This window comes from Gymnodraco acuticeps, unplaced genomic scaffold, assembly GCF_902827175.1.
Source record: "Gymnodraco acuticeps unplaced genomic scaffold, fGymAcu1.1, whole genome shotgun sequence".
Taxonomy (NCBI): Eukaryota; Metazoa; Chordata; class Actinopteri; order Perciformes; family Bathydraconidae; genus Gymnodraco; species Gymnodraco acuticeps.
This window is the reverse complement of record NW_022992206.1, coordinates 234628-249142: the sequence shown is the minus strand read 5'-3', so window position 1 is coordinate 249142 and position 14515 is coordinate 234628. Positions and strand designations below refer to the sequence as shown.

Sequence of the window (14515 nt, the reverse complement as noted above, 5' to 3'; positions counted from 1 at the left end):
GTTTATCATTACTTTGAGAAACAAGATTATTAATTTAAGCCTTTTAGAAGGGAAGATATGGTCATTTGTTCTGGGAATGTCATTTTCGAGCCTGAAACCTGAAAAACAGGCTCAGTGCTTAACAGGTGACAAAAAAGGCTTAACATAAATCGCTCACAACGTGAGGACAGAAACTTACGACAGAGTTTCAGGAGCGTAATTATAAGCTATTGACAAGATTAGCAATCGTGGATGAGCAGAGTTCTGGCATGAGGACAGGACAAGACGAACTGACAACAAACAGAGGGAAACAGGGGAATATAAACAGGAGATAACTGGGAACAGGTGAAAACAATCAGGGGCGGGGCTGGCGCTGATGAGCGCGGGAGAACACATTAGGAAAGGGAGTCAAGGAACCTGAAATGAGACGTGACAAATGAGTGACAAGACAAAACAGGAAGTGAAAGACAATACAAGAATAACAACATGAAACATGACTGACTAACTCTTTTGGCGGTGCACAACAGCCGATCTCCATTTAGAAAACACGCATTTTAAAAGGTTTTTTGCTTGCCGTCTGTCCGCAGACTTGTCAAAGCATTAATTCATGGTTTTTACTAACCGGTATCAGTATGTTGTTACTTCGGCATAATTTTGAAACGTGTATTACAATTAAATCACGGTCAAATCTGTTCATCTTGTTGTAGTTGTAGCCCCCTTGCCAGCGATTCTCTCTCTAGTTTAGCATACTCATCCCGACTCAGCCTGGTTGTTGGCCCGGAAAGAACCTCGATTTTATGGGGCCAGAAAAACTGTGAAATAGCACCCGCTAGCCGGTACTATGCTAAGTGGAAACGCAACCAAAAACGGGCCCTGCACGGCTCGGCACGCATAAAGCGAGCTCCGTGCTGTAGTGGAAATGCGCCATTAGAGTAAAATTACTAGCTTATTGGTTATCAACCAGACTTAACTTTAAAATAGGGAACATATTCTTAGATAGAAAAACCTGACTTTGAGTTATTTAGACTTAATTAACACTTATAGTTTCATGTCTTGTTACATAAGAATAGATCATATTTGTTAAAGGTGGGGTAGGTAAGGTTGAGAAACCGGCTCGAGATACACTTTTTGTTATATTCCATGGAATGCTCTTAACATCCCGATAACAATGAATATTTTAAGTGCTTTGACAAAAAATCCATTAAAAATGTCATCTGTGGAAGCACGACCAATCACGACCAATCATTTTAGCCGGGCCGGCTAAAATAACTGGATGGCCTACCTGCCTGTCAGGCTTCCATCTGTGCACAAACTTATCTCGTGCCCTCATTGGTCATGTGCGTGTTCGTGTGTGTTGGAGGAGGGGCTCTGTAAGGAAGTAGCAGATTTCTTCCGGCTGTGTATTTTCAAATTCTAGCGCACTCAAGCTGGTTTCTCCAAAATTACCTACCCCACCTTTAAGTGTTATTATGGGAGAATTACTATTCTTCTTCTATTCTTGTGGTACTACTGCTCTCCCTTCATCAACGGAATCACCCTCTGCAGCTTCAACGAGGTGACGTCATCTGCACTGCTAGCCATCGGCAAATCAAAGCCTACCAGCTGCTCCCTCGACTCCATACCCACCCCGCTGCTAAAAGCCTGTTCGCCAACCCTGGTTAATTTCCTGACAACACTCATCAACAAGTCACTACAGACTGGTGAGGTGCCTGTCCATTTCAAAACAGCAGTTGTCACCCCACTTTTAAAAAAAACAAATATCGACCGAGAACTCCTCTCCAACTACAGACCTATCTCCAACCTCCCGTTCCTTGCCAAAGTGCTTGAGAAGGTCGTGGCCGCACAGCTCCAGTCTCATCTGTCTGACAATGACATGTATGAGACCTTCCAATCAGGTTTCCGCCCTGCACACAGTACAGAAACAGCCCTAATAAAAGTAGCCAACGACCTACTGATGGCAGCCGACTCTGGGTCACCCAGCATCCTGGTCCTTCTTGACCTGAGTGCGGCTTTCGACACAGTGGACCATACCATCCTCCTCCACCGCCTCGAGACCTACACCAGGGTGACGGACACGGCTCTGAAGTGGTTCTCAAGCTACCTCACCAACCGGAAGTACCACGTGTCTCTAGGGGGTTCCAGGTCTGACGACACCGCAGTGACATGCGGGGTCCCACAGGGCTCAGTGCTGGGGCCGATCCTGTTTTTAATCTATCTATTACCTCTGGGTCATATCATCAGACAACATAACATCAACTTCCACTGCTATGCCGACGACACTCAGGTCTACATCAAAACACAACCCAATACCACCACTATCCAAACACTAAACACCTGCCTGGAAGACATCCGCTCCTGGATGACCACCAACTACCTTCAGCTCAACAGCAGCAAGACGGAGGCAATCCTGATAGGCACCACTGACCAGCTTGCCAAGGTCGCCAACATCAGCCCCTCCCTTGATGGTCAGCTCATTCCTCTCTCCTCCGTTGTCACCAACCTCGGTGTAAGGTTTGACCCCACTCTGTCTTTCCAAGCCCACATCAAACACATCACCAAGACCTCCTTCTTTCACCTGAAAAACATTTCCCGACTGAAGCCCTCACTCTCAACTGATGACATCAAAAAACTGGTTCATGCACTCGTCTTCTCAAGACTAGACTATTGCAATGCACTCCTCTCCGGTCTCCCAGCCAAATCCATCAACCGCTTGCAACTTGTCCAGAACAGCACAGCCAGAGTTCTCACCGGTACAAAAAGGTCCGCACACATAACCCCCATACTTGCAAAACTACACTGGCTCCCAGTCCACTACAGGATCCAGTTTAAGGTTCTGCTCCTCACGTACAAAGCCCGGAATGGACAAAGCCCAAAATACCTCTGTGACCTCATCCATACCCAGACATCTACCCGCTCTCTCCGCTCCAGCCACGCTCCTCTTCTTCACATCCCCCGCACACGTCTCCGAACAATAGGAGACCGAGCCTTCTGCTCATTCGCCCCGCGCCTCTGGAACTCCCTCCCAGATCAGCTGAGATCTGCCCCTTCCAGCGAGGTCTTCAAAACCGGCCTTAAGACCCTCTTCTTTCGGCAGGCCTTCCAATAAACTTTGAGCATGGTACACCTGGAGTATTGCCATTTTTATCGCTATCTCCGACTTTTACTTTTGTACTCTATTTTATTTTTAATTTTTTTGATTTCTTATTATTATTACAATTATTTGTTTAATCTCTCAAAGTGTATCAATATCCCTTGTTGTGAAGCACTTCGAGATTTGTCTTGGCAGATGAGAAGCGCTATATCAATTAAATGTATTTATTTATTTATTTATTGAGCAGAGCATATTAAGACCAAAACCCATGTACAACAACTTCCTTACTTGCAATAAATAAGCACTAATTAGAGGGTTATTGAGGAAAAACTCTCAACTAATGGCATATTACTTGTAGAATATTAATTCTGGTAATGTTAATTCAAATAATAATTATGTAGAATAAGGCATTAATAAGTGTTTTATAATGACTAATAAATAGCCAATATACTGCTAATATGCATGTTAATTAAAACTAGTTGAGGGTGAATTTGTGTACCTTAATATAAAGTGTTACCAAATTTGTTTTCTTTTTGGATTGTTTCATGTTACTTTGAGGTTTTTAATGAATGGTTCCCTTTTTCCCCGATATGGTTTACATGAAATCCGTTATTATCGCTGTTATTGCAGTGTTTTAGATAATAATTTTGTATAGCTTTCCATTTATTGTAGAGGTACATTTAGTCAGTTGATGATCATTTCTAATATGTATTTTTTCATATAACACATTCGACTTTCTTACCTGCATCCAGCGATCTCCTCTGTTCATATACTCATGGCAGATCTTAAGCTTGTAACCGCTCTTTGTGATAAGGTTCCTCATTCCTTTAAGGAACTGGTAGTTATCAGATGTGCTGAAAAGGTAACCACAGAAGAAGTAAGTTCCTTAAGCAATAATGTGTCGAAATCGAAAATGTTCTGGCTTTTTGTATATTTAATACCCAACACGTTATCTGAGTGATTATGGGTAAAACTGAATACTCAAGAATGGGAAGTGAAACCATGCAGACTAAGTGTGAATTTGGTAGTATGAGTAACAATGAGGGGGATTAAGAGATAGCCCTAGTGAAGATAGTGTTGACATTTATTTTGTCACAATCATCTCTATTATTCATCAGTCTGCTCTTACCTGCAGACAAACACCTCCACAGGCTGCAGGGTGTTGGGTGTCATGATCCAAGGTGCCACTCTGAACACGGCTGTGTCTGTGAAAATCGGCGTCTCAGGGAGACCCTGTCAGAGCACGAGAGAGGCAGCTGAGTACAAGTATGTTAACTAAAAATCTTTCTAAGCCAACAAAAACATACTCAAAATGGATATATAACCTTTGCTGTATTAGGTTATAAGAAATGGTTGTGTTCAAAGTTTAATTATGTTGTTTGAAAGTTTGTGCTTGATTTTGGAAATAGTGGTTTCACACAAACACTTGTTTATCTGAAGATCCATCCACTAACTTGCTTTCAGCCAGATCAACAGAAAGAGACTGAGTTGTGGTTAACTTATAAGCTATGAAAAAACAACTAGGTGGACCATGAGTTCATATGATTTTAAACTTTGTTCTGGGCTTTTTTTACGATTTCATTTTAAACAGGTATATAAAGTACATAAAAGGATTAGTTGGCGTTACATTATAAATGTCATGTTGCAGGTCTTACATCAGCGATGGGCTCTAGCAGACTGAGGTTGATGCTGATGAGCCCATCGAAGTCTTTGTCAGGAAACCTGAGGCCCTCCACGTAAAACTTCATCTCCGAGATGCCTCCGAGGTAAGGCACCTCCTGGGACAGGACCTCATTGCTCAGCACCAGAGGATATTCCTTAACAAAATGGCTGAAGAGTTTCTCTGGGGAGCAAGAACAACACAAACAATGCTTGAATTATAAGGTGCTTCATTGCATGTGCTTCAATGAAGTGCTCCCTCTCCCCTACCAAACAAAGAATGGTTGAATCTCACTACAGTTTCACTTTCAGCTACCTTATAGTCAATATGGCAGCATAGCTAACAAAAACAGGGATTTGTTTAACTCGTATCATATTTAACATTAGTGGATCATAACCGTTTTGAGCCCTGATCAAGGGCAAAGTGTGGCCTGCAGCAGATTATGCCACACTTGTTTATTGTTCAGCTAATTGGCAAACATAAATGTTTTCTATTTAAGCAAGTTAAAGACAAATGAGGAGTCAGCAGTCAATGAGACTTTATAAAAAAAAAATTCAAAAATGTCTGATTTACTGTTGTGATCATACACTCATACATTAACACAAAGATATTCTGAATTGCATGCACACAACATTGTCTGTTCTGGGTTTTTCACCCACACTCTTTACTAACGCAGTAAGTTGCTCTCCACTCCAGAGGATCTGGCCCTGAAGACTCTGACGCTCTCTGCGTCGCCCTGAGAGATGTGCATGGTGAGCTTGTAGCCCTTTGGGAGTTTGGCCGGGCCTTTGGTCCGCAGCACCATGACGGACATGTCCTTCAGATCTGCACACCCACAAAACATCATGTTAGTGTCCTGCAAATGTAATTCAATCCTATATACTTTAGATTTTACTCAACATGTAACAGATACATGACACGAATGTGCTTGAGTGACTTTGTTATGCTTTTAACACTAAAAGTAGATAGTACAGTGAATGTTTGGTCATATCTGTGATAAATACGGGGCACTCACACATAATGAACAACACCTGCTTGTACTATCAGATTTCAGCTCTACTGGTTTATCCGCAGCAAAGTCATTTGAGAGGTCTGCTTTATCAAACTGCCCTCTACACTCACGCAGAGGTCTTTAGATTTGTAGTTTCATCACACAGGTTTGCCCTTTCAACACTTTAATCTGCCAACTGTGCAAAAGCTAAAATGAGTGACCTTGTAATTCTGGCAACAGTAATGAAAAATGTGCAGAGTGAACAAAGAGAAGCTGTTTTTTACCTGACACTTTGGAGACCTGGTCCTGCTCGCTATCTAGTTTCTTCAAGAACATCCGCTCTGAGTCACAGTTGACCAATAGGATGGCTCCGTGACCATTTGAACCCCATTTCCATGATCCCTAACAAGTTTTCAAAAATCGATGATTGAATGTAATTTAATGGAAATCTAAAAGTAATTTAATGGAAATCTAAAAGGTACAAATGTTTTGCACCACAGATTGACGGCAAATATTGTATTGCATATATATCGAACTTATAAAAAGACACAAGAATAAGAAACAAAATTATGTTTAAATAGCACAATCATAGAAAGATCTCCCCTCTGTTGGAGAGTAAAAATCAAATACACAGTAGTCAGAAACCCTTTAAATGATTAATATACAACTTTGAGTTATCTACATAAACAGAATTCAGTTTGTCACACTTGGCATGTTATTGTTCATGAGAAAGTAAAACGTAGATCAAATATCTCCTTCATTAGGTGTCTGTAAAGTTATCTGACACCTTTGAGCTCACCTTATTAGCGTTGTTTTTCTCCACAACACCGTCTCTGTCTGCATCCACATCCAGAGAGATCTCTGTGCACGCAAACACACACAGTTTGTTTATCACAGTTCCTCTGCATGGCACACATTTTCCAGATAATGGTTGATAGAGTATTGCTAATGTTGTACTGGTAGACTGTTTATACACATTTCTTTCAAGTCAAACAAATAATAAGTAGTATAAATATGTTTTTTTCAATTTGCTTATTTTGCTTACCAACCGCTGTCAGGTGCAGGAGGACACTCCCCAAGACATCTTTCTTCTCCCCATAGTATCGGATAGACAACTTAAAATACAACGGCAAAAGGCATTTAATTGCACATCATGACATTTGACGATTCCAAATCTAAAAGACACATGATTTTTTGGAGTTTCACTGTACATTGTGCAAAAAGCTCATGATCAATGTGAAATATCTCCTCTGGTTATTTGAAACGTGGTTAATCATAAATCAAAAGAAGCAAAAGCTACAAATGCTTAAAAGGAGGGTGAGTTTGATTTCTCGTTAAACTCTACTCTTAATCAGAAAGTTCATCCAATGACAAAAGGCAATTTTCTGAAATGAAACGATTCCTAAAATACAAAACGATGAACAAACTGTTTCTGAAAAATTGCCTAATCATGACTGCTTTAACATGAACTTGAATAATAGTTTTTTCTAAATAATAAACCTCCCATTTCCTGAAACTGTCATTACATCAGCACATACTGAAATTAAGAAATGTGACTTGCTGCTTTGGGATATCAGTTTCAAGCACAACTACTTCACCTTGCCATCATTTTCATAATCACTGGCATGGCTCATGCGGATGAGAAGGGCTGAGTTTCCCTTAAGAGGGATGGGAGACAGGTGGGAGGTCTCCCGAGGTCGGGGGCTGATGCTGTACTGAACAGTGGCAGTGCTCTTCATAGAGATGAACTCAGAGCCTGGAGGTGCACTCCTGAGAACAAGACAAACAGCAGGTTTTAGCACATGATGTATAAATAAATACACAAGAAAGACCTGCTGTGGCTTATTAAACAAAGAGATTGTGTGGGGGTTACAGGGAAAATATGTGAAGAGCAGTACGCCTGCAGCCACAGTTCCAATTTCGCAACAGGTGGGTATAAATTCAGCGCCTACGGCGTAGACATCTAATAGTCCCACAATATGCCATACCACCATTTCCCTGGTTTTCCATGTGTCAGCTGTTTTGCGGTAGCACCATTACCACATAATTGTTTCAAAATAGGCCACATACATTCACAACTAGTCATCAAATGAATGATAGGTCCACGTCATAGACATGTGTACACTGAAAGTATTTTGTGCAATTATTCCCTCTGTCCACACTGGCAGTGAAGAGACCTACTTCTAATGTGATTCCAACTCATGAGATTGTCAAAAAAGTGAGTATCCTGTAACATCACATGAAAATAGTGTCCACAGAATAACAAAAACATTTTTTTTTCTGCACAAAAAAGACTAACGGCCCGTCCACACTACAGCTTCAAAAAAAGCTTGGAGCTGGGCGTGTCTGAAGCTCGACCAACAACCAATCACATGAATCTCCCGCCCCTGACACACAAGCAGCGGTTTGATTGGCTAGAGTTGTACTGGCATATGATTTGATTGGCTGACGCTTCCACCGAAAGCTTCAGAAGCTTCAAAAGTTGAACATTGCTCAACTTTTGCAGCCTGAAACGCCAGGAAAACTCCGCTCTGCTTCCCACAATGCAGTTCGGCGAAAAGTGACGTCACCCCATTCAAAGTGAATGGGCAGACGCGTTGGAAACCGTTTTTGAAGCTGTCGAAGCTGTAGTGTGGACGGGCCGTAACAAGTTATCCACTTGGTTTAACAACGTTATAAATGTTGTAATCTGATAAACACATGGCTTGGGCTTTGGGCTGTGCATGTTGTACCATTTGACTTACATTCCTATCACGTTAGGACAGGGTCTGTTCACAGCCAGTTTAGAGAGGAGGAATGATTACAGCCACCAATAACTCTCTAATTACTGAGAATTTCTATTCTTTAAGATTTAAGAATAGGACTTCTATACTTGACAACACCTTTAAAATAGATGCCCTTTCAGTCTCGAATGATTTCAGACTTTTATTTTTGGAAAAATCCCAGAGGGGATCTGTGTGCCGTTCTTCCCACTCTACCCAGTCTGGGATCAAGCCTCGCTCTGTTGTGCTGTGGAGGCTGGCATTTGGGAGAACGTCTTACTTACATTTCTTTGGTACAACAAAGTCTCTCCTGTTGGATAGCAACAAAAGAGGACTGTTGACTGCCTTATACTGTACAAAACAAATCGTTGTGGTCTGCCATCACCAGGATCTGCATTGAAATGACATTCTCCTCAGCTCTGTTTAATGTGGGCAAACAATGGCATTGTGCTACCCTCTGTTGTCCTTTTATTTGGTATACATGACGTTTAATGTGTTCTACACAAACAATCCTTCCATCAATTCTACCTTCATAAATGTTATAATGTTCAGTTTTAATGAAAGTGTTTTAAAGATGGGTTGACTCAACTCTATGACCGGTTTCAGGATGTAGTTGCATTACAATGACTAATTGTCATTGTTTAGTACACCCTTATTGATATAAATAGGGTGGAGTAATCCAACGAAACTGTAGCTGCCAAAATTACCATTCAATGAATTCCATGTCTCTAACTGTAGGCTACTTCAACCTATTATAAACATAATATTATTATATAACTGATGTAATACTATAGTTTTAGAAAGCACCTGATAAACTGGCTACTGTTTTTATTTTAGGAAAATGGGAATCTTTTTTAAAGTAAATCAATAAATTACATTAAAAAAATAGCTCTGAATGCTAAATTGTGGAGTGGTATCATGTTGACCACTTATTTAAAAGAAAATAAGGATTGAAACATAGGTCGCTAATGTAATATCTACTGTAACCAAGGTAATACAATACAGTATCTTACAAAACAATATTGCCAGAGGAAGACGTTACTATTTTTTCACAATAGAATACAATACTTTAATAAAGGAATACATATAATTCCCCCAAATCAACAATTTGCCACACACAGCCCAGTTGTATCTATGTGTTAAGTGGGCTCTGTAGAAGACAATGGGTTGAAATAGCCTACCTGTTCAGGTTCACGTTAAGTCCCGCGCCCACCACGCATACGACGCTTGTAACGTGGTCATAATCTACTCTGAAAGTCCGGGGGTGCATCATGGCTGAAGTCCTGCCGCAGTGTACGAGACACTCACACCGACACTAAATGCTGTACGGTTGTTCCGTTATCACAAGCGATGACAAAGACCGGTTTTGCAGTGTCTGGCACGCCTGGGCTGAGAACAACAAGATGTGGTGCAGGCTGCAGGTAACGGAGCTTTAAATCTCTCCGTGGTCGCTGATTGGTCGAAAATCGGCCAACCCCCTGTCACCTATCTCTCTTTGTGTTCGGTCCCTATGAGATACAGTCGGCAAGCGAGGGAACGCCCACAAAACGTCACATCCGGTTCGCGCTGAGGGGGAAAACAAACCGGCTTCCACAATGCCCAGGAGCTGCAGTGTGCCCTTTTGTACAACTAACAAGCTTAAAAATCCAAATCTAAAATTTTATATTTTGCCCAACGGGAGCACAGAGCCCAGGAGAAGAACCCGGTGGCTTCAAGCGATCCGTCGGGAGGATGAGTTAGGCCACCTGTGGGATCCAAAATCCAAACATGTGTACGTCTGTAGTCAGCACTTCATTACAGGTATGACAACGTTATTCACACAATAACAGTGTTAAATTGTTTCGTAGTTAACATGAATGTTCAATTACTAGTTTTAAGAGAAGTTAACTAACTACTACGTTATGCAGGCTACCTTGCTTGAGTATACAAAAACACAGCTATGCTAACAACACTGGTGGTAGCTTCCGAGCTTTCTGCAGTTCAAATGTATTTCACCCCCTTCTATCCCCTTCTCATTTCGTTTGTGAACTGTCTTGCCCTAGGCTTAAAAAACGAGGACATAGCCCACCCAGACTACACAACCTCGCTGTTCCCACATAAAAAGACAAAGTCTCCCAGGTCAGTACTTCAGAGGCTGGAGAGAAGGAGGAAGCGTGAGGGTGTTCAGTCTGCCCAACCAGAATCCCCAACATCAGAAGCTCCCATACCTCTTCAGGAGTTAGAGAGAAAACAACTTTATGAAGAATTGTATAATTTAAGAAGAGAAAGAGATGAGGCCATGAAGGAGCGAGCTGAAGCCATCAGAGAATTGGAGACGTTGAAAATGTCGGTAAACACTGTGAGAGAAAATGACACTAAATGTAAAGTCATGACAGGCCTGTCATGGACAGTATTTGACACTCTTCATCAGTACCTGGTACAGTTTGTTAAGTCACAGAAAACATCCAAGATGTCAACACAAGACCAGCTCTTTATTACTCTGGTGAAACTGCGGCAGAACCCCTCAACCGATATGATGTGTGGAATATTTGACCTGGCACATAGATATAGCACTTTCCTGGATGTATTCTCCCGATGGTTGGATTTGATGTACGCCAACATTTCTTTTTTGATTAAATGGCCTGATAGAGAGTGTATCAGAAGCACAGTACCAGCAGAGGTTCTCTTCCAGTACCCTAGAGTGACTGCAATTATCGACTGCTTTGAGATCAGAATTGAACACTCAAAGAAGCTGAAAACAAGGTGAGATATTTTTCTTTTTGATAGCATGCATAAAGTGTCGGGTTTTTGTAATACTTACCTGGCTGTCTGTGTATATGTACATAATTTATAGATAAGTATTACTAACAACTGTCTCTTCTCACAGAGCTATCACCTACTCAAAATACAAAAACTGGACAACAGTGAAGTATTTCATTGCATGTCACCCATCTGGCTCAATCACATATCTCTCCAAAGGCTGGGGAGGGAGGGCTTCAGATGTGCATATTGTAAGGAACTCAGACTTCTTATCTCAGAAGTTCCACCATGCAGGAGATCAGGTAACAATTGAACTGTTTTTTTTTTTCTAATTTAAGTCTTATTTGTGAATTTATTATTTACCCATAGTTACCATTGTTGAGTTGCTGTGGAAGTAAAGTAGTGTTTTTAAGTATTTGTTATGTTTATTTCAGATTTTAGCCGACAGGGGCTTCACTTTGAAGGATGACTTTGCTGTTCTGGGTGCACAGCTCATCACACCGTCTTTCACGAGGGGCCGAAAACAACTGTCAGCCGAAGATGTTGCAAATTCTCGTGTGACTTCGAACATCAGAATTCACATTGGTAAGTATAGAGTCAGCAGTCAGATTCATACAGTATGTACATTTGAATGTTTTTGGTATTCAGAGTGTGCTGCATCATCAAATCACTGTTGCTACTTGCCGCTGACGTGGTTCACATTTCCCTAACTAAATTAATTACTGTAACAGATCCGGGTTAACAAGTGCTGAGACGTTATTCAATTAATCACATCAACGAGTACATGTGTAATCCCTACTTTGTAGGGTGTCTTAAGATAACATGTTATCTTAGAAACATGTTATTCTATATTTAAATACATTGAACTGTTGTTCACATTTAGTGCAATATCAAGAGAACAGGAAGTTAACAGGGATCTTTCTTCACTTTAACATGAAAAAGAAACACAAATTATAGGACACAATGCACTGACGATATGATATAACGGTCAACTGTGCTACTCCTGTGAAACTCAAACATAACAATGTATATAAACAGCATTTTAACAACAAATATGTGATCTGTGGTCTGCAGAGAGTCATTGGTGCCCTGAAGAGCCGGTACCACATTCTGGATGGCCCACTTCCTCTGCGCCTGGTGAAGAGACTGCAGGGTGAGAGACAGAAGAGGCCATGATGGATAGGATTGTGCATGTCTGTGCCGCACTAATGAACTTGTCTGGCAGTGTCATGTACAACCGTTACAGAATCTGAGAGTAAGAACAAAATCAATGTGCAGTCATTTAATAATGAGCATCAGAGAACAATATTGTATGAAACTTTTTTATACAACAAAGAAGTCATTATTGTTCCAATTGTGCCATTTAACAGGTTTCAGTTGAGACATAATGGATCTTTCTAATCAAAACCACCTGTTGTTTGTCTTTCCACAGGTCCCTGAACTGATCTCAGTGCTGCTCTGCTGCTGCACACCCTGTAACCCTGCCTCTGATGCCTGTCACCCTGCCTCTGATGCCTGTCACCCTGCCTCTGATGCCTGTCACCCTGTCTCTGATGCCTGTCACCCTGCCTCTGATGCCTGTCACCCTGCCACTGATGCCTGTCACCCTGCCTCTGATGCCTGTCACCCTGCCACTGATGCCTGTCACCCTGCCTCTGATGCCTGTCACCCTGCCTCTGATGCCTGTCACCCCTGCCTCTGATGCCTGTCACCCTGCCTCTGATGCCTGTCGCCCTGCCTCTGATGCCTGTCACCCTGCCTCTGATGCCTGACGCTCTGCCTCTGATGCCTGTCACCCTGCCTCTGATGCCTGACGCTCTGCCTCTGATGCCTGTCACCCTGCCTCTGATGCCTGACACCCTGCCTCTGATGCCTGTCACCCTGCCTCTGATGCCTGACGCCCTGCCTCTGATGCCTGACGCTCTGCCTCTGATGCCTGACGCTCTGCCTCTGATGCCTGACGCTCTGCCTCTGATGCCTGTCACCCTGCCTCTGATGCCTGTCACCCTGCCTCTGATGCCTGACGCCCTGCCACTGATGCCTGACGCTTTGCCACTGATGCCTGACGCTCTGCCTCTGATGCCTGACGCTCTGCCTCTGATGCCTGATGGGTCACTCCCTGTGCTGCTTTCGACTGGACTGTGTTCTGCCTACTTAGCAGAAACATATACAGTGCTTATCATAAATGAGTTCACCCCCTTTGAAAAGAACACAAGAACAATTTGATCAACAATATCAACAATTATTATCTGATTAGTATCAAAGTCACAAGTATAGACAATATTGTACAGCCCATTTGATTCATTCTATTTGTAGCCTATGTATGTTTTCATGTTGTAAATAAATGTATAGGCTTTGTGATATTTGATTTTGTACATATAGTCTAGTAGTCTATGTTGATACTGATTGAAATAGCTATAATATGCTTCAAAATGAATTGGTATAAATATGTAACTCTGTCACAGTGACTTATTTGTTGCCATTTTTACACTGATAGGAAATTCAACCACCTACCTGTGCATCTTTCAGCTCCCGAAGTTTGTGTAGTATGTGTTGTGACCAAAATGTTTGCATCACATTGGCACCACTGATGAAGTCCTCATCTCTTTGTACTCTGAATATCAGGCAGGTCTGAGGAGTCCAAGTGATGAAGTCTGCATACATCCGTTTGGTAACAAACATCTGCATTTGGACCTGTCAAATGCAATGCAATCATAACACTAATATGTACATTATAGACAGTATGCCATCTGTGGATAATTATCTTGGATAATTGCACAAAATGCTCCAGACTTATTAGAGGTGTGCAGGTATACAGTATGCAGGTGAAATATTGAAATACCTGAGTGAAATATGCATGACTTCTCTTTAAGCTTGTCAGACATTCCAGATGTCCTCTTTTGTCCTCAAGCCACTGTTGATACCCAGTAGAGGTGTCTTGCCCCCACCTGTAAGGACACTTAGCCTCTATAACACCCTCACCACAGCAGTCACAGGAAACATAGCCATCACATGAAACCCCCAGGTATGGCATAGTTTGGCAGATGCGGAAGCCAGCCTTTGCGGCTTCTCTGTCACCCTCCAGGATGGCTTTACATCACATCGGAACAGGTAGGTATCCGATGAAGGTAGTTTATGATGGAGCACAACTCCAACAAAGCCACTTATAAAAAAGTTGTGTGCCTCCAGGGACCGATAGTTCTTTTGGCGTGTGTGTGTAAATCCCTACGTGATAACGTACCGAGTCGTCAATAACCAATATGTATATGCAGCTCATGATGGCTATTGTGCAA

The 14515-nt window shown here is 42.0% G+C and overlaps 2 protein-coding genes and 1 long non-coding RNA gene across 5 annotated transcripts in view; 1 reads left to right on the top strand and 2 right to left on the bottom strand.

Moving 5' to 3' along the window:
* Nucleotides 1–9940, bottom strand: part of LOC117539507 (protein-arginine deiminase type-2-like) — a 49965-nt gene extending 40025 nt beyond the window's left edge. The window contains exons 1-9 of the mRNA XM_034205705.1: nucleotides 9665–9940; nucleotides 7320–7491; nucleotides 6767–6836; nucleotides 6521–6582; nucleotides 6006–6123; nucleotides 5403–5555; nucleotides 4726–4913; nucleotides 4200–4303; nucleotides 3813–3924 (exon numbers count right to left, since the gene is read on the bottom strand). Coding sequence (XP_034061596.1) covers nucleotides 3813–3924; nucleotides 4200–4303; nucleotides 4726–4913; nucleotides 5403–5555; nucleotides 6006–6123; nucleotides 6521–6582; nucleotides 6767–6836; nucleotides 7320–7491; nucleotides 9665–9756 — 1071 coding nt within the window. The 5' untranslated portion in view covers nucleotides 9757–9940. The remainder of the gene's footprint in view (nucleotides 1–3812; nucleotides 3925–4199; nucleotides 4304–4725; nucleotides 4914–5402; nucleotides 5556–6005; nucleotides 6124–6520; nucleotides 6583–6766; nucleotides 6837–7319; nucleotides 7492–9664) is intronic.
* Nucleotides 9941–10007: 67 nt separating this feature from the next.
* On the top strand, nucleotides 10008–12855 carry LOC117539508. Of its 3 annotated transcripts, none has more exons than XR_004568013.1 (6): nucleotides 10008–10283; nucleotides 10526–11225; nucleotides 11350–11524; nucleotides 11657–11807; nucleotides 12297–12477; nucleotides 12655–12855. XR_004568013.1 is itself a non-coding variant. In XM_034205707.1 (6 exons), the coding sequence occupies exons 1-6, from the start codon at nucleotides 10079–10081 to the stop codon at nucleotides 12665–12667; spliced, it is 735 nt and encodes a 244-aa protein (XP_034061598.1). In that variant the 5' UTR covers nucleotides 10008–10078; the 3' UTR covers nucleotides 12668–12792. The 3 variants fall into 3 exon arrangements, 2 of the variants coding, with proteins under 2 accessions (XP_034061598.1, XP_034061597.1); XM_034205707.1 differs by having other exon boundaries at nucleotides 11114–11225; nucleotides 12297–12375; nucleotides 12655–12792; XM_034205706.1 differs by having other exon boundaries at nucleotides 12297–12375; nucleotides 12655–12791.
* LOC117539509 lies at nucleotides 12261–14102 on the bottom strand. Its single transcript, XR_004568014.1, has 3 exons — nucleotides 14065–14102; nucleotides 13737–13916; nucleotides 12261–12368 (listed from the first exon to the last, which is right to left on the bottom strand). It is a non-coding gene; the product is annotated as an uncharacterized LOC117539509 (long non-coding RNA).
* Between the last annotated feature and the right edge of the window lie 413 nt (nucleotides 14103–14515).

Coding starts and splice junctions, on each gene's coding strand:
- LOC117539508 (XM_034205706.1), top strand. CDS start 10,079: ATGCCCAGGAGCTGCAGTGTGCCCTTTTGTACAACTAACAAGCTTAAA. Junction 11,525..11,656: donor TCCACCATGCAGGAGATCAG/GTAACAATTGAA, acceptor TGTTTATTTCAG/ATTTTAGCCGACAGGGGCTT. Junction 11,808..12,296: donor GAACATCAGAATTCACATTG/GTAAGTATAGAG, acceptor TGTGGTCTGCAG/AGAGTCATTGGTGCCCTGAA.